This window comes from Tamandua tetradactyla, chromosome 2, assembly GCF_023851605.1.
Source record: "Tamandua tetradactyla isolate mTamTet1 chromosome 2, mTamTet1.pri, whole genome shotgun sequence".
In the NCBI taxonomy this organism is placed as follows: Eukaryota; Metazoa; Chordata; class Mammalia; order Pilosa; family Myrmecophagidae; genus Tamandua; species Tamandua tetradactyla.
Window position 1 is genome coordinate 105,166,720 of NC_135328.1, and position 23,901 is coordinate 105,190,620.

The 23,901-nt window shown below is 37.1% G+C and overlaps 1 protein-coding gene across 1 annotated transcript in view; it reads right to left on the reverse strand.

Moving 5' to 3' along the window:
* Positions 1-23,901, reverse strand: part of TRPM6 (transient receptor potential cation channel subfamily M member 6) — a 218,955-nt gene that overhangs the window by 26,164 nt on the left and 168,890 nt on the right. The window contains exons 26-31 of the mRNA XM_077148441.1: positions 11,386-12,530; positions 11,087-11,196; positions 7,096-7,219; positions 4,253-4,344; positions 1,912-1,970; positions 303-328 (exon numbers count right to left, since the gene is read on the reverse strand). Of these exons, the coding sequence (XP_077004556.1) occupies positions 303-328; positions 1,912-1,970; positions 4,253-4,344; positions 7,096-7,219; positions 11,087-11,196; positions 11,386-12,530 (1,556 nt within the window). The remainder of the gene's footprint in view (positions 1-302; positions 329-1,911; positions 1,971-4,252; positions 4,345-7,095; positions 7,220-11,086; positions 11,197-11,385; positions 12,531-23,901) is intronic.

The window sequence follows — 23,901 nt, forward strand, 5'->3', positions numbered from 1 at the left end:
AGAATGACAGAAAGCATTGTTGAAAAGTTGGAGTGAAATCAGTGGTTATACCCTCATGCATGGGAAAACTGGAGAATCACAGCAAAAAAAAATAGTTAATTAAAAAATATTTAAATGGATGCCGGTCCTGATTCATCTGGAGAAAGATTTCCAATTTTCTACTTCTCTACTGAAAACTCTTCTTTTATAGTAGACAAAAAAATCATAAATAGGATTTGAAAACTACAAAAATCTCAGGACAGTGAATCTTATTATTATTAATAAGACATAACAATAAAAGTTTTAAATAAAAAAAAACTTACTGTCAACTCCACTTGGACTGCTCCACCTGTTTCCAAAAAAAGTGAAGTTATTTAGATAATACTTCAGCTGTTTTGATGATCAAAGAAAGGGAAAAGTATGTAAAACAGTAATAACACAAATTATACATATACATCGTTTTTTAAAAGAAAAATATCAGTTACATCTGACCAATATCATTATCAATAGAGAAACAGTATATGGTCCTACAATTATTTTCATAGAAAAATATTCATGTAAGTCAGTTACTGGAGGCCTTAAGCTCCCTAAAAGCAATAGTTTTTTTGTTTTTTTTTTTTAGTTAGCTATGTAATCACACAACATATATAAGATTTAACTGTGTTTATGTTGCTCTGGATCAATTAAACTAAAAGGTTCCTAAACTATGCTAAGCAAAAAGCCTACAAATGAGTCTGTGACTGTCTCTGGACAAGCCTACAAATCAGTTTCATTAGCCCATGGGGCCCCCAAACGTTCACAAGCTGCAATTAGTTCTCTTTAAATTGTTACTTGCCCTGCTCAAGTACACAAGTGGCCATGCTCAAGTCTGAAGAAATGAATGCAAAGCATATCTCCAGTATTTAAGATCCTTGGGGAACAAAGTACAGTTACAATTATTGTTGAATTTCATGCTGCAATAACCCACTACTCTACATGAACACAAACGACTGACTCTTTGGGTGAAGAAAGTCATGTGCCCACATGGGTCTGGAGGCAGGCTTGCACAGAGGGACTGTGATGGGAGCTGCAGAGAAAAGACCATCTCAAATAGAGCTGACTGCAAGCTGAAAGTCCCTTCTTGCCTTCTTGGGACCAACTGGCCTTTCTATAGAGTAGACGCTTTTGAATTCTGTCTCCTACAGAGGGACAGCTAATTTGTTAAGGTAACTGGGAAAATCCAGAAAACAATACAAACAAAATAGAATAATTTTTCCTCGGTCTATTTTCAAAATTTATTTCTCAGACCAAATAAAATTTCCAAGAGCTGCTCAAATCCACAAACATGTGAGCTCTCTCTGTCTCTCTTTCTCTCATCCCCTCTCCCTCTCTGTCTCAATCCTCAAAAAGTTATTGACTTGGCAAACAATTAGGAGGTTACTGAGAAATCAAAGGAAAAAAGTTAAAAGATCAACCTCAAAAACTGAAAGGAAAAGCTTGAAAAAAATAATTATTTTTAAAACTAAAGAATAAACACAATCAGGTCTTCATTTTACCTATGTTTTTTCTTTAGGCAAGACAGATGTATTTCTATTCTTAAACACAAATTCACAATAATTTTACTCTATAAAGAAAATATGGTAACCATTATTCCATCCATGACTTTTGACACTGAAAAGGTAAATGTTTAATTAATTGTATGAATAAATGTCTCATTGTATTCTCAAAAGGCAGAGAGGTAGAATCATATGGTCAGAAACAGAAGAACATGAAGCATAAATTATTTTCATTCTAAATAACAAAAAAAATGTTTTGTTATTCATTTATCAAATGATAAACTTGACAGCACTTTTTAAATTTTTTCCCTTTTATGACTATATTAAAGCTTTGCTCCTGATCAGGCTAAAAATAGAAGCCAGAGACATGTAAAGAGAGACATTTAGGAATACTTACAGAAAGTTCCTGTTGAGGTTAGTGCTTCTGGAATGCCACGGAGAGTTTTTGCTCAGATCCTGAGCAGAAGGGAAAGATCGTTACATGTACACTCAGCAAACTCTCACGCCAAGCCTCCAGCAATACGTTTGCAAAGCACACTCTGCAGAGGATAGGTTTCTTTTTTTCCTTCCTCAAGCTCAATATTTCTCTTTTTAATAACACTGGAAACCCAAGGTAGAAGGATGCATAATGATAGCATAATAGAAGCATAAGTCAATGTGTTGACGGACTTTAACAGAATGAAATTACATTTATGGGGACATGCAAAAATATATACAATATATAAAAGTTTTTACGGAAATGAGAATGAAAGTATAAAACCCATTAATGACAAAAAAGGAAGGAATGAAAGTCAAAGGTGATAGGCAACATTAATCATTGCATTACTTATCCTTTCATCAGTAAATTGTTGTTTCAGTTGATGTAGTATACAGCAATGATACTCTGCTAACTGAGCTATTCAAAATAATGTCACTTTGTGGGGAGGGAAGAAATGTAACAAATAAGGGATCAGTGGCTGAGATAGTTCAAAATAGAGTCAAGAGGCTACTCTGGAGGTCAATTTTACACAAGCTTCAGCTAGTCATTGCTACCTATCATAGTTTGCCAAACTCCAAGCAAAACCATTCCTGCCAACCATCCCTCCAACCCTAACGAACACCTAGGGCTTTATCTGAGATTCTACAAAGGTTCCATGATCTAGGATAACTTTCCAGAATCCTACAATCTCCAGGTGGGTTCCCAGACCACACGAGTCCGGCCTCTCCAGAACATCCATTAGTTCCATCCCTCTATCTCATATTATTGGCCGCCCCTTTCAATATGAAAAAGTTAGAATGGGCACAGCCCAAATATCCTAAAGAGTGGGAGAAAGTTCAAAGGAAATAGTAGAGTTATGCAGAGAAGGGAGGGTTTAACAAATGAGTATGATTGCTGAATCGTTATGTTGATGTTTCTTGTAGTCTCCAGTATCTTGCAGCAACTAGTAGTAAAAATCTAAAATTGTGGAATTGTAATCCATTCCAAACTCTGAAATATGTTCTACAACTAATTGTTGTGGTATGCTTTGAAGTTTACTGCTTTTTCATTTATATGTTATTTTTCACAAAATGAGAAAAAAAGTCGATTGTGATAGAAACTGCACAGCTTTATGATGATACTGCGAACCACTGATGGCACACTTTGGATGACTACATGGTATGTGAATGTATAATATATATATATATATATCATGAAAATGGCATTAAAATTTTAAAAATAATAATAATGATGATACTTTGCATTTATCTCATTCTTCTTTCCATTCAGATTAAACTAATTTGCTGAATCTGTTACACCCATGACATTACTTCAGGCATTAGTTTTGTTTGCCACAATCAATAATCCTGTAAGGAGGATGCCAGTCCCATTTTAGAGATACAGCCAGTGACTATGACAAGTTAATGTATATAGCTTTGTAATAAAGAAAGAGGTAGAGTCAGGATTTGCACCGGCCCCTAATTCCCTCAAGTAGCCTTACATTTTAATTTCAAAGCCTTCAATGGATTACAATCCACAAGAGTATCTGAAGTTGTTAGTAAAGGTATGCTTCCCAAGTTCATACAGATAATGTTCAAATGAAGAAGAAAATTAGTTTTCTCGGGTTACTCTGACTAGATCATACTTCTCACATATATCTGCAGATGGTAAGAAAACAAATTGCAAAATCAGAGACACTCAGCCTTGGAGAAACACTGAGTCCTTTAACCTGCAAAACCTGGAGTCTCCTTCACGTATTCTAAGGGGTCAGCTTATACTATACTTGACTAATTACAGCAGTAAGAAGGCAATACTTCTGGAAAGAAACCATTCCATCCTAGGAAAGCTCTAGCTGCTAAAAATTTCTCCTCAAATTGGGCTGAAATCTGTTTCCCAGTAGCTTCTATATGCAGGTTATAGATCAATCTCTTCAAACTCTATTGAAAATATCTTATTTTTCTTCAACCTGAAAATTTTCATATATTTCAAAACAGTTTCAAAAACCCCTGAATTCTTTTTTCTATTATGTGAAACATCCACAGGATAAATTATTGGGTGGATAGTGCAGATTTCATAAAGTAGAATAATAAGGAAAGAATAACTTGAGGGATCACAAAATGAGAGCAAAGATTCAACTGATAGCTTCGAAACAACGTTTTTTCAATTTAATGCCAATAAAAAGTAGAAGAAAAGGACATAAAGGCAAAATGGACATAGTCAAGGTGTTAGAGAAGTGCTGTGTACAAGAACGTTCTTTAAAAAATCATCAAAATGCTGTTACCTCTTGAGAATGCTTTAGATAATCATTGACTTGTGCAGCATGTCGTTCAATTTCTTTAGTTTTCATTTTCTGATATACATAAGGTTCTAGACCTTGTGAAAAGGAACAAAAAATAGAGAATGCATGAAAATGTTTTACATTCAAGTCACAGGTCCCAAAGAGAGAAATGTGAACACAGCCCATTCACCTAAACTTAGAAATCGTTTCCTCTTTATGTTTTTTACCAGGTTTTACCAAGTTTCTTTCATTCTTTAATTTCTCTACTGGTTGAAAGCTGTATATTCTATTTCTATTCTTCTACAGTTACTTCTGCATTTTAACAGACGAATTTCTCTATCAAACTCAAGAATTAAACTATCCATAACCTCTCCTTCTATAAAATAAGACATTGGTATTTTTTTAAATATATTTATGTTCTTCTCCACCCCATCTCCCAAAGCTTTATTGAAATGCATGAATTTTTTTTTTTTCTTGCATGGCAGGCATCGAACCCAGGTCTCCAGCATGGCAGGCAAGAATTCTGCCACTGAGCCACCATAGCATTGCCCTGAAACGCATGAAATTTTAATTCTAAATTATTAGGAATCCTTTCTGATCTACTGCATTAAACATCATAGTGGGCTATAAGAAAGGAAGGAAACAGTAAGGAAGGAAAGAGAGGAGGGAGAAAGGGGAGGGAGAAAGAGACAGAGGGACAGAGGAGGTAGGTGGGGAAGATGGAAGGCCATCACACACGTTTAATTTTTAGCCTTTTATTTTAAAGGATGGCAAGGATCCTTATCATTATACATTTTTATACTTGGTACAGAGTTCCTGGCATATAGTAGACGTCCAATAATTCCTTAATAAATGACTGGTTGGACTAATTTTGAGAATAATGCTTATGAAGCCTTTATCATATCACTGGCTGAATGTATGAGATAACAGATGCATTTTTCCCCTTGGTGATTCTGTGCTTGAAAAAATATATAGGAAGTGCACAAAGCCTACTGGAAAATGATAAAATGTTATATGATATCCTTTATAATATTGGAATATCATAAAATTATGATAAATATGGTTTCACAGTCACATAGCATTATAATTAAAATAAAATACCTACAGGAGCAGCTAAAAATATACTTAGCCTTTTCAGAGTTAATTTCTTCAGAGCCTTATCTTTGAGTATAAGGAGGATGGACTAAGAGAACACTTGTACCCTCCCTCTCGCATGCCTGAATTTTTATTTTTAAATTCTTTTTCTATTAATACTTAACTGGCACGCTTTTTTAAAAAAGAGATTCTCAACTGGGGACATGTTTCAAGAAATATATTGGGCCTTATCACCTCCTCAGACTAGCAAGGCACTTGGGGTCAGCCTGTTTCTTTAGGTTTTCTGTCCCCTCTGATGGTTGGACTTAATGAGATTTTTTTCTCAGAACTCTCCTGTCATCTTCATTTTTCACTGTTTGAGCTTCACTAGAAAGAACTTGAAGAACACAAATAATATAAATAGCCTAAATATGGGTTACACTATTTATAAAAAAATAAAAATACATGATATTTTGATGGTATAAAATATTTATAAATAAGATGAAACCATCTATAGAGGATCCTGGAGCCATTTCTTCAAGTGTGGGGATGTAAATTACTCAAAATTATGATTGCTAGTGAATTGTGTGATTTCAGGCAAGACAATTAAGCTATTGAGGCCCATCTATAAATTGAGGGGGTTCTAAATGATTTAATTTCTAATATCTCTTTCTGCTCAAAATCTACTTGATTTCAGTGTCTTGAGTGAAAATTAAGCATTTTTTTTTTTTTTTGGCATGTGCAGGCTCTGGGAATTGAACCTGGGTCTCTGGCATGGCAAGTGAGAATTCTGCCAGAAAATTAAGCATTTTTAAATTATAAATCAAGATTTCTCCATCTCTGTATCGACATTCTTAGCCCAATAATTCTTTTTTTGCTGGGTGCTTTCCTACGCATAGTAGGATGTTTAGCAGCATCCCTGGCCTCTACCATTAGATGCCAAGAGCGCTGGCCCCTAGAGTGTGACATCCCAAATGTCCTTAGACATTGTCGAATGTCCCAGGATAGAAAAATGCAAAAATGTCTCTTAGTTGAGAGCCACAAATATAAATACACAACATAAAAACAAGGAGGGCTTTACAAAGGCAAAACATAAATTTCAATACAATGTCTATTTGTATCTTAAATAGACACCGTATTTCAAATCATTTTTAAATCTTTATGATTCCTTAATCACATAGGCCCCACTGTTTAGAAATCAGTAAGGATCCCTCCTCTAATGCAAGGAGTTGAAAGTTCTCATCATTGCTTTCAATTCTATTCGTAATTTGCCCTCATCTAACCTGTCCAGGCTTATTTCACACTCTACACCCAGCCCACAGTCTACACTCTTATGGTTAATACAGCTTCTCTCCACCACGAACACCATTCTTATCACCCTTAAGTTATACTTGCCCAAGAAGAAACACTTCAATGAGATGGTAGTAAATAACTAACTATACTTTTGTGCATCAAATCCTGTGTAGCTTTCACAGGAACCTTAAAAACTTATAAAATTAGCAACTCCCTACCCTCCCATCTCCCATAAATCAGATTCAATGACTGTTCCCTGGGGAAAATGCTCTGAGCCAGATTCAACAGCTGTGAATGTAAATAACTATCAAAATCTTAATTTTTCCTTACTGGATCCCTATACTCAATAAACAAATGGAAATGGTTTTCCTTTCATAAAAATTAAAGACCATCTGGGACCACCAGCATTCTAAAGACCATATATTCAGAACTCTACCAGGGAACTCTACTTTGGAATCCAACTCCATAGACTTACTTACTTATCTGACTAAATTCGGACACTGTGAGCCAGTTTTTGCGGCACTCCTCTTCTCCTGAGGTGTTATTTTCTCTTTGCTCTGAGTTTAGTTGCTCATTTTGAGAGCAAGTGTTGACTGTTATGACCTGGAGAGAAAGACATTCATTGGAACACAGTGACCATTATCTGAAACATTTTGAATCACATTAGTGGATGCACCAAGGTGAAAAGCAGTGGGAAGCTCTGAAAAATTCCCATCACTCAGGCTGGCAGGAGGCAAGCATCAGTGTGATTTCTATCGGCAGTCACAACTGAGAACGAGGGCATAAGTTCAGGGGCTCTGAAACTTGAGTGCCTGACAGTATTACCCAACTCCAGAATTACTGACTCAGTAGGTCGGGGTAGGGTTGCATTTCTAGTAAGTTCCCTGATAAGGTTTATGCTGCTGAGAAGGGACCACAATTTAAGAGCCATTAGTATATAGAGGTAAAACCAAGTTTGGGGGCCAAACGAACCTATATCAGGATTCTGGCTCTGTCACTTAGAAGTTTGGGAACTTGAGCAAATCATTTAATGTCTCTGAGCCTCATTCCCTTCAACTTAAAATAATAAATAGCCAGTAACAATGGCAGCCCTATGTCCTTCCAATGGATAGAAAACAAATGGGGAAAGTGCTTGGTAAACTACAAAGCAATACGCAAATGTAGGTGATTAGTTCTTGAGTTTAGTTGCAATTTCTAGTGAACTCTAGCCACTTGAATTATTCCAAAAATTATGTCTATTTAATTTCATATTGCATGATATCCAGCACTCCCTTATAGAGTTAAATTTCTCCTCTAAAAGGGGATTTTACATACTTATCTCTTTTTTTTCTGATTCTCATCATAAAAAGGGCCAAGGTACTTTAATGAAGTAAATGAAAAATGAAAGCTGGGAGTTAAGACTATGAATTAGCAATTCATACTTAAGGATTCCTAAAAATAAATAGAGAAATTCACTGAATGAAAATGAAAATATATCAGAATTTGTGGGATACAAGTAAAACAGTGCTTAAAGAGAATTTTATAGCATTAAATGCCTACATTAGAACAGAAGAAAGTTCAAATCATTGACCAAAGATCCCAACTTAACAAACTAAAAAAAGGAAGAGCAAATTTAACGCAAAGAATCAGAACAAAGAAAATATTAGGAGCAGAAATCAATGAAATAAAAAACAGAAAAAGTCGATGAAACCAAGAGTTACTTCTTTGAGAAGATCAATAAAACAGATAAACCTCCAGTCAGACCGACCAGGAAACTAAGAGAGAAAATACAAATTTATAATATTAGAATGAGAGAAGTAATGTTGCTACAGATCCCAGATATTAAAAAAAGGTAATAAGAGAATATTATGAACAACTTATGACAATAACTTCAACAACTCAGGTGAAGGGGGCAAATTCCTTGTAAGACATAAACAAAGCTCACTCAGGGAGAATTAGATAACCTGAATAGCCCTATGACTATAAAAGAAACCGAATTTTAGTCAAAAACTTTCTCACTAAGATGGTTTCACTATTTGATTCTATTTAATGTTTAAGATTGAAATAATTTAAATTCCACACAAATTCATTCAGAAAACTGAACAGGAAGGAACACTTCCCAACTCAGTCAATAAGGTCAGTATCACCCTGATACCAAAACGAGTCAAAGACAAGAAGAAAGAACTAACAGCCAATATCCCTCAAGAATATAAAGGGATGGGAGAGACAGATATATAGGAACTCTCTGTACTTTCTGGGAATGTTTCTGTAAAAACAACTGACCAAAAAATAAAGTTTATCATTTTTCAAAAAGAATACAGATATAAAAACTCTTAAAATTTTAGCAAAGCAAATACAACTATATATATAAAGATAATATATCATGACTAAGATAATCTATTAGGGTTCATTAGAGCAAGGTTGATTTAACATTCTAAACACTAATTCTAACATTCTAAAATTAATTAATTTAATTCATCATACTGAAACAATACAAACAAAAAACCATCTAATCGCCTAAGTGGATGTGTAAAAAAAAGTATTTGACAAGTGCCAACATCCAATATGATAAAAATCTCAGAAAAGTAGGAAGAAAAGGGAAGTTCTTCAACCTGATAAAAGGCATCTACATATAATCTTATAGCTAATGTCAAACAATTGCAAAAGACAATGTTTCCCCTATGAACAGAAAGGATGTCTGCATTTACTACTTCTATTTGAATATTTACTGGGTGCTCAAGCTAGTGTGATCAGGCAAGAAAATAAATAAAATACTTCCAAGTTGAAAAGGAAGATATATCCAGATTATAAAGGAAGAAGTAAAACTACCCTTATTTGCATATAACGTGATTATTTATACAGAAAATTCTAAGGAAGCTACATAGAATCTACTCAAACAAGGATCAATACAAAAATATATTTCTTTATACTGTCATCAAATAATCTGAAATTAAAATTAAAAAATAATAGCACTTACAATAACATCAAAAGTATGAAATATTTAGGAATACATCTGATCAAAGATATGCAAGACCTGTATACTGAAAATTGCACCATAGTGCTAAAAGAATTTAAAGAATTAAGTAGATAGAATGATATCTATTTCTTTCTAAAAGATATCTATTATTGTTAAGATGTCAATTTCCCCCAAAAAAACAGATTCATAACAATTCTATTCATAATCCCAGCAGACTTTCCTGTTGAAATTGAAAAGCTAGTTATAAATTTTTATGGAAATGTAAAAGACCTAGAATAGCCACAACAACTTCGGAAAAGGATAAAGTTCACAGATTTACAATACATGATTTCAGTTATTATAATGTTACAGAAAGTATTCAAGATAGAGTGGTATTGGCTTAAAGATAGACATAAACCAACAGAACAGACTAGAAAGTCCAGAAATAGATCTGCACATACTGATCTGCTCTATATGGTCAATTAATTTTCAGCAAAGTTGCCAAAGCAATTCAATAGGAAAATGATCATCTTTTTACCAAGTGATGGTAGAACAATTTGATGTCCATGTGCAAAAAGAAAAAAAAAAAAAGGAAAAGAAGAAAAAATCTCAATACTTTCCTATCAGCATACAAAAAATTAATTTAAAACAAATTCTAGACTTAAATGTAGGAACTAAAGCTATAAAACTTCTAGAAGAAAGCATAGGAGAAAATCTCAATGATCTTGGGTTTGGCAAAAGAATCTTAAATATGACATCAAAAAGCATAGACCATAAAAGAAAAAAATAAAATACAAATCATCAAAATTGAATATGGTTGTCAAAGCACATTTACCAAAATCAAAGCCATAAACTGAGAAAATACTGGCAAAATATGTATCCAAGAAAGGACTTATATCTAGTAAATCTAAAGAACTCCTACAACTTAAGAATAAGACAAGAAACCCAGTTTAAAAAACAGGCAAAATATTTGAACAAACATGTCACCAAAAAAAGATATGTGGATGGCAAATAAGCGCATGCATTTTGCAAATTAAAATCACCATGAAATATCTCTACATACCCACTGGCATGCCTAAAATTAAAAAGACTGAGCATACTAAGGATTCATGAGGTTGTGGAATAACCTCATACAATGCTGGTGGGAACGTAAAATAGTACTTCTTTGGAAAATATTTTGGCACTTTTTTCAGTAATAAAACATGAACTTACCATGTGACACTGGCATGACATTATGGCATTCCTTGGTTTTTAACAAAAGAAATGGAAACACATGTCCATTAAAAAGACCTGTACACAAATGTGGATGGCAGCTTTGTTTGGAATGCCCAAAAACTGCAAACTCAAATGTCCTTAAACATGTGAGTAGATCCATAAATTGTGGTCTCTCCATTCTGATGACTCTCAGTGTCTTCTCTTCTTCCACTACAATGTTATTTTGTGTAGATTCACTTTATTAATAAAAAGAAACCAAACTAAGATAAGCCACTGCTTCAGCTGCCGAAAATTTGAAAGATAGACTATCGTATACTTACTGGAACCTGCAGTCTCTGCATCTTCTTTTTCTTCAACAATTTCCTGTCTTTGGTTAGCAATTTGACTCTGGTCCATGGTGGCTGCCTTGTCTCTGAGGATCTTGAAACCTCTGCAAGGAAAATGGTTTAAAACAGAAGGAAAGTTTAACTGTATGGGGGACCCATTTTGTTTTACAGAAAACACTGACAGAATGGGGAGAACAGGGATGCAGTCAAAAGTTGCAGATTTTTAAAAAACTGGTAGCAATACAAAGGATTTAATTCAGATTTTTTTTTAATCCAAAAGATTTACTCCTTACTTTTCATCTTGCAGGTCTTCATCAATTTCTCCTCTTTATGGAATCTAAAACTATGACTCCTAACAAAGGACTTGGTTCTGCGGAGAGGACTGATCCAGAAGTACGTGTTTGGCTGGAGCCATGGTCCCTCCTCTGAGCAATCGCCACTCTGGGCCGATCTTGTCGAGTTATGGGATAGGCATCTGGCCCGCATCTGTCTCTGGCATCGTCCACTCAGGGTGGAGTCACTATTGCAAGTAGAGGGTAAGCAGGTGTGCCATTTTTTCTTGACACTAAACACGCCAGTTTCATCACCTTCTGAAAATGCCCAGTTCACATATCCACCACCAGTTCGCATGTGCTCAGTTTGAGAAGGAAGGGAGGTCATTTTCCTGGGTGCAGGCATGGAATTCAAAGTGGGGAGAACTTGTTCCCCCTCGTCTTGCTTGGCTGATGTTTGAGTGGTTGGTTTGTGCTGCTCCTTAGGCTTAGTTACTGATCCCAGGTTTGAGACGACTGGTGTCTGCCAAGTCAGATGTACAGGGACTTCACTGTGAGTGCCCTGTTCAGTTGCCAGACCATCTGCCTCTGCTTTCACAGATGGTCTGAAACAAGGCAAGGCTGTTTCTGCAGGACAAGGAACTTGCTTTGGATAAGAAGGGACTGGGAGAAATTGGCCATATTTTGAGTGTGCCTGCCTATTAGGGGACACCCCAGAAGCAACTATACCAGTTTCTGTTTCTTGTTCTTTCTGGTCATCTCTTACATTTGGAGCCTCTTTCTGACTATCTTTAATCTTAATAAGTGGCCTCCTCTGCCCTCTTGGGGGATGCTGGTCTCTGGTCAAGCTCTGCTGTAGAGAAGGGGGTACACTGTAATACTGGTATGTCTTCTCCTCAGAGATCCCCATGCTTCCCAGAACCTCTGCACAAATGACGTTGTTCCAACTGTGGGGAAGTTTTCTGCAAATAGAATGCTTTCTGTTGGCCAGGAGAGCCTCCTCCTCTTGCAAAGTATCAACAGCAGAAAGGACCTTTAAAGTATCCACGGTTAAAGCAGAGAGGTCCTGCAGGTGTCCCACCTGGCTATCCAAAGACAGTAAGGAGTTCTTTATGAAAGACACCTTTTCATTCATTTCTTTCAGCTGGAAGTGCATTTCTGAAACTCTGGAGGTGAGGAAAGGGGAAAAGAAAAACAATAAATGGAATAAGTGGAAATTTGCCTTGTGCTTTTCCTGTCCTACTTCCATCCTTAGATGATTCCTCAGCTCTAAGTTAGGTCTATCTCTTGCCGTCTTGTCTCTGCAACATATACTCTCATCCCAGGTGCTCTTGTTTACTCCTACAATGTCCACTATCCCTCAAATGAGGAAAAATTACAAATATACCTTTCTAGCTCTCATTTTTTTCCTAATATTTCAGCCACACTTAGAACTTTCTACTATTTACCTCTTCAACCATCTGATCAATTATCCTGTCTTCATTCATTAACATATTCATTAATTTAGATGACAAATGTTTGAACACTTCCAATCGGTAAGCGGTATGCTATTTTGGTAAGAAAAGGAGATCCTGAGGGAAAAAACTAGGATGACAGGAGCAGAATCAATAATCAAATACATAATTAGAAAACAAAAAAAGAACTTTCCAGAGCTTAAACAACATGAGACAAAACAAATCCTATAGTTCAAGTAGGCTCCCCAAATTCCAAACAAAATCCATTTTAAGCTACACATAGTCAGAAAAAGTTTGAGGTAATGTTTTTTTTATTATTTTGAACACTTTCACTCAAGATTATGATGTCCAAATTCATGTGAAGTACCACTAGACATCTTCAGCTATCCAAGTACCACATGAATTTACCATCCACGTTCCTTTCCTGAGGTATTTGAAGACACCCTTAAGCCTTTAGGCATGAATCAAAATCAAGAATTCAAGAATGTATGGACAAGGTTAGTGCGATGCCCTGATATATCCAAGAGTAATCTGTACAGTGAAGAAGGATTTGCAAAGTCCGTAGATGAACATAATGAGAATATTAACAAAGAGGTGGAAATAATGAAAAGGAACCAAACAGAGCTGATGTCCAGTTGTAGAAAATAAAAATGCCGTGGAAGGGTTGGAATTGGCAGGAAAAACAATCAGTGACCTTGAAGTAAGACTACTGAAATCATCCAGTCTGAGGAGTAGACAGATAAAAGAATGGAGTCACCCCCACAGAACCTCTTTTGTTGCTCAGATATGGCCTCTCTCTCTAAGACAACTCAGCCTTAGAACTCATTATCTAATGAGTTCATTATTAGATAATGAACTCATTATCCTTCCTCCTATGTGGGACATGACTCCAGGGGTGTAACTCTCCCTAGCAATGTGGGTCAGAAGTCCTGGAATGAGCTGGGAACCAGCATCAAGAGATTGAGAAACCCTTCTTGACCAAAAGGGGGAAGAAAGAAATGAGACAAAATAAAGTTTCACTGGTTGAGAGATTTCAAACAGAGCCGAGAGGTTATCCTGCAGGTTATTCTTATGCATTATAAATGTCCCTTTTTGGTTTATGGTGTATTGGAGCAGGTAGAGGAAAGTGTCTGAAACTGTTGAGCTGTGTTCCAGTAGCCTTGATTCCTGAAGACAATTGTATAAAGACATAAAGTTTACAATGTGACTGTATGATTGTGAAAACCTTGTGTCTGGGTGTTCATTTTATCCCGGATAAGGACAGATGAGTAAAAATATATGGATAAAAAAATAAATAAGTAAATAAATGAATAAATAATAGTGGGGACAAAGGGTAAAATAAATTGGGCAGCTGGAAATCCTATGGTCAATGAGAAGGAGGGGTAAGGTGTATAGTACATATGAATTTTTTCTTTCTTCCTTTTATTTTTTTTCTGGAGTGATGTGAATGTTCTAAAAAATGATCATGGTGATGAACACACAACTATGTGATGATATTGTAAGCCACTGATTGTACATCATGTATGGAATGTATACATATGAAGATTTCTCAATAAAAATATTTAAAAAAAGAATGATGGACAAATGAGTAAAGAAAAATAAGGTTAAAAATAAATAAATAATAATAAAGGATAAAAACTGAGTAGATTGAAATACTCACGGTCAATAACAGGGATGAGTAATAGGTATGGAACGTATGGGTTCTTTTTTTTCTTTTTATTTCTTTTTTTGGAGTGATACAAATGTTCTAAAAATAATCATGGTGAGGAATACACAACTATGTGATGATGTTGCATGGTAGGACGGTATATGTGTGGAGACTACTCAATAAAAATATTGATAAAAAAGAACTCAAGAATAGGAACATCAGAGGATAAACAGACCAGAAATGATAGAGTCTTAGGGATATTTGGGCTATGTCCATTCTGGCTTTTCCATGTGGAAGGGGCTGTCAATAATAAGGGGCAGGGAGATGGAACTAGCTGATGTTCTGGAGAGGCTGGCTCCTCTAGGTTTCAGGACTTATCTGGTCCAGGGACCCATCTGGAGGCTGTAGGTTTCTGGAAAGTTATCCTAGTGTGTAGAACCTTTGTAGAATTTTATATATTGCCCTAGGTGTTCTTTACGATGGGCTGAAATGGCTTTGGTTGGGGCCTGGCAAGTTATGATAGGTGGCGATGTCTACCTATCACCAGAGTGGTACCCATTAAGAACTAATTGGTTGCAAAATCCAAGAGCAACCTGAAAAAGAAATAATAAATTTCCAGATTACTTTTAAAATGACAAGAAGGTTACAAAGGGAAATTTTAGATTATATGTGTCTTACTATAATAAAATTTTTTAAAACCATAAGACTGCACAATACAAATAGTGAACCCTAATGTAAACTAAGGACTAGAGTTACATAATTGTAATAATATTGTTTCATCAGTTGTAGCAAAGGTACCACATTAACATCAAGTGTTAATAATAGGGAAATTGCATGTGTGAGGGGCTAGGGGGTATGTGGGAACTCTGTATTTTGTGCATCATTTTTTTGTAAAACATACAACTTCTTGAGTAAAAAAAAAATTACAGAATGACAGGAGAGTTGATAGGGAGAGGAATAAATAGGAGAGTTGACTGGGAGAGGAATAAATGAAATATAAAGTTCATTGCATTTATGGAGAACTAAAAGTTGTTCTATAAAACTGGATCTATTCCTCGCATACTCCATAAAGTCCAAATGGATAAAAGATGTATACGTAAAAAAGTGAAACAATACAAGAACTTGAACAAAACATGAGTAAATTCTTCTATAACCTGGAAAGTAAGAAAAACCTGCCTATGTTTGATTCAAAGCCCAGAAGCAGTGAGGGAAAATATTGATAATTTTCACTATTAAGGAAATAAAAGGTTCTTTGGACTTCCCCTTCCACAAAGATAGAGTATAAGTACTTTTCCATATTCCTCCCACTAAGTACAGCTGAAAACCCTGGATATTATATATGAAGCAAAGGTAAGAACATTCTGAAAGGTGGAGAGAAGAGGGCAAAAATCTAGGAACCTTGGACCTGAGGAAAGATAAGACACAGGGCTCCCTGGTTTTCTTCTTGTCTCCTACATCTTAGACTTAGTGCTGGAAAAGCCAGCAATGAAATGTCAACAGAAAAAAAAAAAAAAAAAAAAGGCCTGTCTTTCTAGCCAAAGGACCAAGAAAGGGGCAGCCTAGCCAGACAATAAAATTTTTTAGACAATAACCACCCTCCACCAACAACACACTATAGAAAGGATTGCTGCTCCATCTCCACCAGCTAAGAGGAGACTAGATTTCCCTCCTCTCCAGGCTGAAACAAGGCAGCATAAGCCAGTAAGTCAGGGGAGCATTTCTCAAACAGGGTGAGCAATACGCTATTTGGAAAATTTCCAAATCACACCATTCATTAAAGTAGATCGCAGGTGGAGTAGTGTAAAATATAACAATCAATTTCATTAAGAGGGAGAAAGAGAAAGACAGAGAGAAGATGGGAGGTGAGTCTGGCCCTGGCACCATGGGATCAACAATGTCATCCTGACCAAAAAGGGGGAAAAGAAGTTTAACAAATAAGGTATCAGTGGCTGAGAGAGTTCAAACAGAGCCAAGAGGTTACTCTGGAGGTTGCTCTTATGCAAGCTTCAGTTAGACATTGCCACCTATCATAACTTGCCAGACCCCAACCAAAACCATTCCAGCCAATCCTAAAGAACACCTAGGGCAATATATAATATTCTACAAAGGTTCCATGCACTAGGATAACTTTCCAGAAACCTACAACCTCCAGATGGGTTCCTGGACCAGATAAATCCTGAAACCTAGAGAAGCCAGTCTCTCCAGAACATCAGATAGTTCCGTCTCCCTACCCCTTATTATTGACAGCCCCTTCCAACATGAAAAAGCTAGAATGGACATAGCCCAAATATCCTTAAGAAGTGGAAGAAAGATCAAAGGTGTTGGTTATACAGAGAAGGTAGGGTTTAATAAATGAGTATGATTGCTGAATCATTATATTTATATTTCTTTCAGTCTCCAGTATCTTTGAGCAGCTATGAGTAAAAACCTAAAATTGTAGAATTGTAACCCATACCAAACTCTGAAATCTGTTCTACAACTAATTGTGGGGCTGTGCTTTGAAATTTCTTGCTTTTTTGTATACATGTTATTTCTCACAAAAAAATTTAAAACTGATGATTAAAAAACATATATTCCCTCTAGTCTTCAATATCCTGGAGTAGCTGGAAAGAAAAATCTGAGATGATGGTATGGTAGCCCATGACAAACTCTGGGATCTGTACTGTAACTACTTGCTAAAGAATGCATTGAAAACTATTGCTTTTTCCTTTCTTTGCTTTGTATGTATGTTATATTTTACAATAAAAAATTAAAAAATAAAACAAAATGGCAAATACTAAGAAAGAGAGAAGAAAATGTTGGTTAGTATTTACATGTACATATCTCTACAAATACTTCTATATGGGGATAGATTGTCTAAGCTTAACAACCAACTGAATAAGCTACAAAATTTACCAAACTGTGTTGTATAAAAAAGAAATTTGAACACAGAAGATTTTTTTTTCTCCTTTTTTTTTTTTTTTTGTTGCATGGTCGAGGAATTGAATCCAGGTCTCCAGCATGAAAGGTGAGCATTCTAACCACTGAACTACCTGTGCACCCCAAAAGATTTTTAAATAATCACTTCTAACAAATATGATGAGGCATTGGTATCCTTCATAAATCAAAAATTTATACAAATTGTTAGGGGAAAATGCAAAGATTCCAAAGGACTCAAATGGAGGTCTCACAAAGGATAAAGCAAAAAAGGTAAGGAAATAAGGTAAAATATTCAACCTCCTTAGGTAATCAGAGAAGTAATACTGAAGATAACAATGAGTTCATCAACACTGTAACAACATTCTCTACCTAGCAAATTTTAAAAAGATTAAACAACTTGATGATGGCAAGAATGCAATATTGGAACATTCAATAAGCCAACATACACAAAAAAGCTGTGATTTCACTATGCTAAAACAGACAGATATTCTTTACATTATGGGACTGATTTTATGCAGTCATTAAAAATCCCACTTAGACCATTGACAGTGCTTTTCTTAGGCTGTTCTGATAGTAGGAGGGGTTGTGGAGATCTTTCCTGCTCTCACTGTACGTTTTTAAGGTTGGTAGCAAAATTCTGTAAGTAGAGAAATAATAAAGGTTAAAAATACGTGTACAAAAAGAAAACGTGTACAAAGAATGCTTATTTGAAGAAATGATTTTTATATGAAGGGGAAAAAAAACCAAAATATAAAATTATATAATCTTAACTAAAAATATAGAGAAGGCCAAACAGAAAATGTCAGGATTTTCAGCAAGATATGGTTTCATGTTTTTATTTGATGGGGGTGGGGGAATACTTTGCACTTTCACAATTATAAAAACCTTTGATAAGCAGGGATAATGTAAAAAAGGGAGGGAATCTAACAAAAGCTTCCATGGCTAATATGCTTATACGAAGAAATAAAGATTGATTCCCCAGTCTTATTTGGGACCAAGAGGAAGCAGTATTTAATCTACAGAGTGCTTAACACCCAGCTATATCAAAATTTCCCAAACACTGTTGTTAGACTTTCCCCTCTCCAGAACATATCTCAAGTCAAATGGATTGAGAGATCAGTCATTTCTTCTTTCTGGGAGCTTTATAGGCAGGAATTAAAGAATAAAGAGGATGATATTTCCCATTTTTATTATATTCTATGTGAGTAGAGCCCTGTTTCTGCTATAGAATTCAACTTCTATAACTAAATAGAGGCTTAATAAAAGCTACCTGACCCTCTGGAACCTGCAAAACTAGACAGACAAGACTGATGGGAGAAAGAGCACAAAATATATGTTTATTTCCTCCAAAGATGCTTAATTAGAGCCTCTCTGCCCAGCGCACTGCTTCATCTAATTGAAAAACAGTACAGTCTGAACAACGGTAAATGGAGACTCATTAAGTTCCATTAGCAGCAGTCACATCACATTGAATGGATATAAAAGACACAGCAACTATTCACAGCAACAGGTAACACACTACAATAGAATCCTGTTAGAAAAATAACCTGCCCATCTTCAAATCAGGTCCTCTTGCTTTTATGGGCATTTATTTTCTAAAGCTCAATGTCCTGTGAAACATGTTTTAATTATATTCCTGGACTGCCAACCACATTAATTTAATCCAGCTTTTCAGTCCTTCTGACATGTAGAATACATTCTTATAATTTTAGTTTCCTCTGAGCAGGATGTGAGGGTAGAGGGAAGACCAGCACAGATACTGTATAATCATCATCATCATCATCATCATATTCACTGAGTGCTCACTATGTACCAGGCATTTTACAAAGACTCTGCGTGTATTATTTTGTTTAATCCATGTGACAACCCTATTAGGTGGGTGTTTTTGTTTTTCAGCTGCTAAAAAGTACCATACAATGAGGTTAGTTTAACAACAGGAGTTTATTGGTTCACAGTTTCAGAGCTAGAAGGCTTTCTTCCTCCCTGAGCTGGTACCTTCTGGCTGGCCAGCAATCTCTGGAGTCCCTTGATTTTTCCGTCACATGGCAATGCATATGGTGGTGTCTTCTCCTTTCTCTTCTAGGTTCTGTTGGCTTCCAGCTTCTGGCTGCTCCCCATGGCTTCCCTCTCTATGTCCAATTTCCTTTGCTTAGAAGGACTTCAAACATATTGGATTATGGTGCATTTTCATCAGTTTGGGTGCATCGTAACTAATAACATCTTCAAACGTTCCGTTTACAAATGGGTTCACACCTGCAGGATCAGGTAGGATCTGAACATGCCTTTTGTGAGGGACATGATTCAATCCCCGACAGTAGGCATTACTATTATCCTTTTCACAAAAATGAGGTGATGTTATACAGCCTGAGTCACATGGCTGGTGGGTGATGGAGGCAGGGTTCGCACCCAGATGGTCCAACTCCACCTTTGAGGGCATGAAGTACTGCACTCTAGCACCTTTCAGCAGCTCATGTGATATCAGGGGCAGGCTTCTTTGGGGAGTCTTAGAAGCTCATGAAGTAGTATATGAATTACATCAATACTTCCCACGCTGAGAGGAATTCACAGATGTCCCTCAAAAAGGTTGCATGGTCATATAATGATGGAAACTATTAAAACTCTCTACTGCCAAATCACACTGCACATTATCTTACAGTATTTAAACAGTGCAGCATTTCCCAAATATAACATACCCAAACATGCTGAATGTGGAAGAATGCCTAATGACATATTGCTCTACAGAACAGAGATAGGGAAATGCTGGCTTACACTGCTAGGGTCAAAAAGCAGCCAGCACTCAGAAAAGGAAGAGTGGGACCGAACAAATTATATTCAGTGGGGAAAAAAAAGAGAAAAAGACTTAATATATTCCCTCCTTTTTCTACTTTCACCACTCCTTTAATTCTATAAGGTGCTCTCTTCTTTAGAAGAAAGCAAATACGCAATATCTTTTTAACTTCCTTTACCTCCCTCTTTAAACTATTTCTCAGTTAGCTCAGAAAAGTATCCTTCCCTTCCTCCTATACCTCATTTATGAGCTCCCCAGAAATAATCTCAGTAAGGATAAAAGTATAAGCAAGAATGCCAGGAAGACAGCTCTGTCAAAGAGGACAACTGATTACATTTTGAAATGGAATTCTAAATTCTAACGCAAATTCTAAAGTATGCAGAATATTTTTTGGAAGCGATGTGCCTTTCTACATTCCAATTCTTCTCTAACTAAATACCAAGGAAGAAAAAAAGAGAGAAATATAATATATAATGATTGATGTTAGTCTTTTAATTTTATTTTTATTATTGAATTACTTGTTTGTAAAGGATTGGTTCTCAGGTTTTCATTCTAGATTACCTTGGCTCATGATTCTACCTTCTCCTAATTTTCCTTATTCTCCTCTGGCCTATTCTTTTCAATCTTCTCCATGAGTTTCTTTTCCCTTGCCCATTATACAAGTGTTGGTACCTCCCAGAGTGCTATCTTCAACCCAATGAATTTTCTCACCCTCCTTGCTTCCTGGGCATAATCTCAGTCTCCATCAGTTTCAATTCCCTACAATAGGCAGATGGCTCTTAAATCTCTTTGTTCAGCTCAAACGGAATTTCTCGCACATCTTGAGATTTGTACATCAAAAGTCTCTCAGACATCTCTGGGTAAATGTGCCACAAGAATTTTAAGCTAAAATTCATTGCTTTCCTCACATCTTTTCTCCCATGTACATTCTCTATCTCAGATGTACCATCTTTTACCCAATAAGCCCTGCTACAGATCTGAGAGCCATCCTGGACTCCTTCTTCTTCCTCAGCTCCATATCCAATCAGTAGCACAACGCATGAGTTGTCCATCCCAAATAAATGTTTGCTTCACACCTTCCTTCCAATCCCACCACCACTAACCTCGGTGAGGGTCTGGGACTCACCCAGCATCATTCTCTACAGTGGTCACCCCGTTCTAAGTCTGACCCCTCAAATCCACACTATTACTGAAGGAATCTACCTAGAAGGTAAGAGTCCCTATCACTGACCACCTGAAATCCTTCCTTAGTTTTATTGTTTAAATTAAGAGGCCCTCCATAATCTTATTCTGGTTCATATTCTGTATACTCTCTTTTCCTTTTTTATCTATTTATTCTACTTTTCTTAAAGCTAGAAGGGAATTTGTATTAAATATGTGTACTCACAATTTTTGAAGTCTATTTTTACGTAATCACATACTATGTGTCAGTGCAGGGCTTCACATTTCATCTACATTGACTCATTGAGCCCTCACAACAACTTCAAGAGAAGGTATATTTTCATGTCCATTTTACAGATAAGAAAACTAAAGCTCAGAGAGATTCAGTAAGTTTGCCAAGGACATAGAAATTGCAAGCAGCAGGAGCAGGATTTCATCCTAGCTCTGTAAACTCCTAGTCTGAATATATGTTTCATGGGAAACTGAGCTAGTGCTCAGCTGTTCCACTAGGCTCAAAGAACATAGCTATAAAGGGAACAGAATGCATGGAAGAGGGAAAGGGAAACAGAAGTTCATAAAATTATGACCTAAAGGCATTATTTAGATAAAAATAGAATTTTTGTGTGCTCCCAAATCTTTGACATTCAATCAATTTTTCTCAATATTAAATTTGACCCCAAATTCAATTAACACGCATTTACATTAGTAAGTTACCAGTAGAAGAGTTAAAAATTATATAGATATTACTTATGTCCATAGTGAACCATTTGGTAAGTTCTGAATGTGATTCTGTTTTAAATAAGACCAAATTTAAGGATTCACTAGCTACCTATTTGAACATGAGAAAAAAAAAGATACATAATTAGGTATAACATTTTATGATTGGCTCATGTATATTTAAAAATGAAGGCACGCATTTAACTTCTGTCGATTTGCTGCCACTTAAAAAGCAAGTCTGTGTTTTAAAAAACCCATATAAGAAGATGCAGTCCCTCCATATTTTAACACAAGGCCATGCACCCACAATTAGTAATAACTCCACAATATCTTTTGTCCTACTCCAGTTTCTTAATGTGTTCACTTTCTCCAACTCATCTACTCCTCTTTCCTCAAGACTCTGAAACCTCCCTGCACCCACCTATCCCCAAATCACACATACCCACAGCCACCCCAGATGAAGACTTTACCTCAAGAACAACTGTGTCCCCAGCCCCTGTCTGCATCTGCTTGTACAATGGCCATATTCTCTCCCGTCCCACTGCCAGGCAGGAAGACTGAACCCTACATTAACTTCCCTTCTTAAGGACTTTGCTTCAGCAGATAGCCCTTTCCCTCCTGTGGCATCTGTAATTCCTCACTTGCTGATAGAGCATTTCCAGAATCTTACAGATGTGTTTATTATCTCTACATTAACAAAACAAAACAACTTTCTTGTCCGTATAGCCTCCTTGCTTCCCTTCATGGCAAAACATCTAAAAAAAAAAAGTCATCTGGCAGAAGATGGCTGACTAGAGTGGCTCAAGATTAGCCCTGCTCCACAGAAAAGCTGGAGAGGGGAGAAGAGGGCGACTGAGGTGGCAATCCGGGGAGCGGCAGTGGTAGCTGACCTGGGAGAGCCTTCTGCACCACATGCAGCAGCCCTGGTTGCAGAAGCCAAGGAAGTGAGAGGGCAGAACGTTAGAGCCTGGTGCAGAGGTACCAAGCCACAGAGCCTGCAGGAACTGGAACCCAGGACTAGGAAGTAAGCCAAGCCGAGTTCCTTGGGCGCACTACGCTCACCAGTGCAGCCCCATGACCGCCGACTCACCCCACACCCCATGCACCTAAACCCCATCACCCTCTCACATTCCCCACACTCCAGGCGCCCCACCCCACCAGGGTCCAGTGCACATACCTGCCCCACTTCCCCACCCCAAGTGCAGCCTAACACACCTCTCCTGCAAACCTCCTGAGCACTACCTCCCCCTTCCTGATCCCTGCAGGCTGCTGCCAGCACATAAAGGTTGCGGGCACTAACCTCCATACCTAAGCTACCCCTGCCCACCCCCCTGCCACAGTTTCGCATAGCCTCATCCAGCCATCCCTGAGCTGAGTGCATCCCTTTACAGCACTTACAGGCCCACACATGCGCAGAGCCCCAATCACATCATTCAGCTCTGGGAACCGCACTTTACAGCACTCCTGGAATTGCGCATGCGCACAGCCCTCAGCCTCAGTTCCCAGCTCTGAGAAAGTGCTGACTGCACAGCCGGTTCATATCTGCCCCCAGTCAACTAAGGCATAATGCCAACCTGCTGACACAGCTCTGCATATGCACACAAAAGGCCCCATGCCTTAGACAAGTGAACACCAGGGTTATGCCCCCCAGGACCAGTGCATGCGCACAGCTACATCCTCCTTGGCTGCTGGGCACTCACGTTCACAAGCATCAGTGTAACATCCCCAAACTGCGCCCGTGCCTGCCCTGAACAAATCACCAGTGCCTTACTCCCTGCTGTAGAACCATCCCACAAACACAAGGCCTTAGACTAATGAAAGAAATCAAGTCCCAAAGTAAATCAAGATAT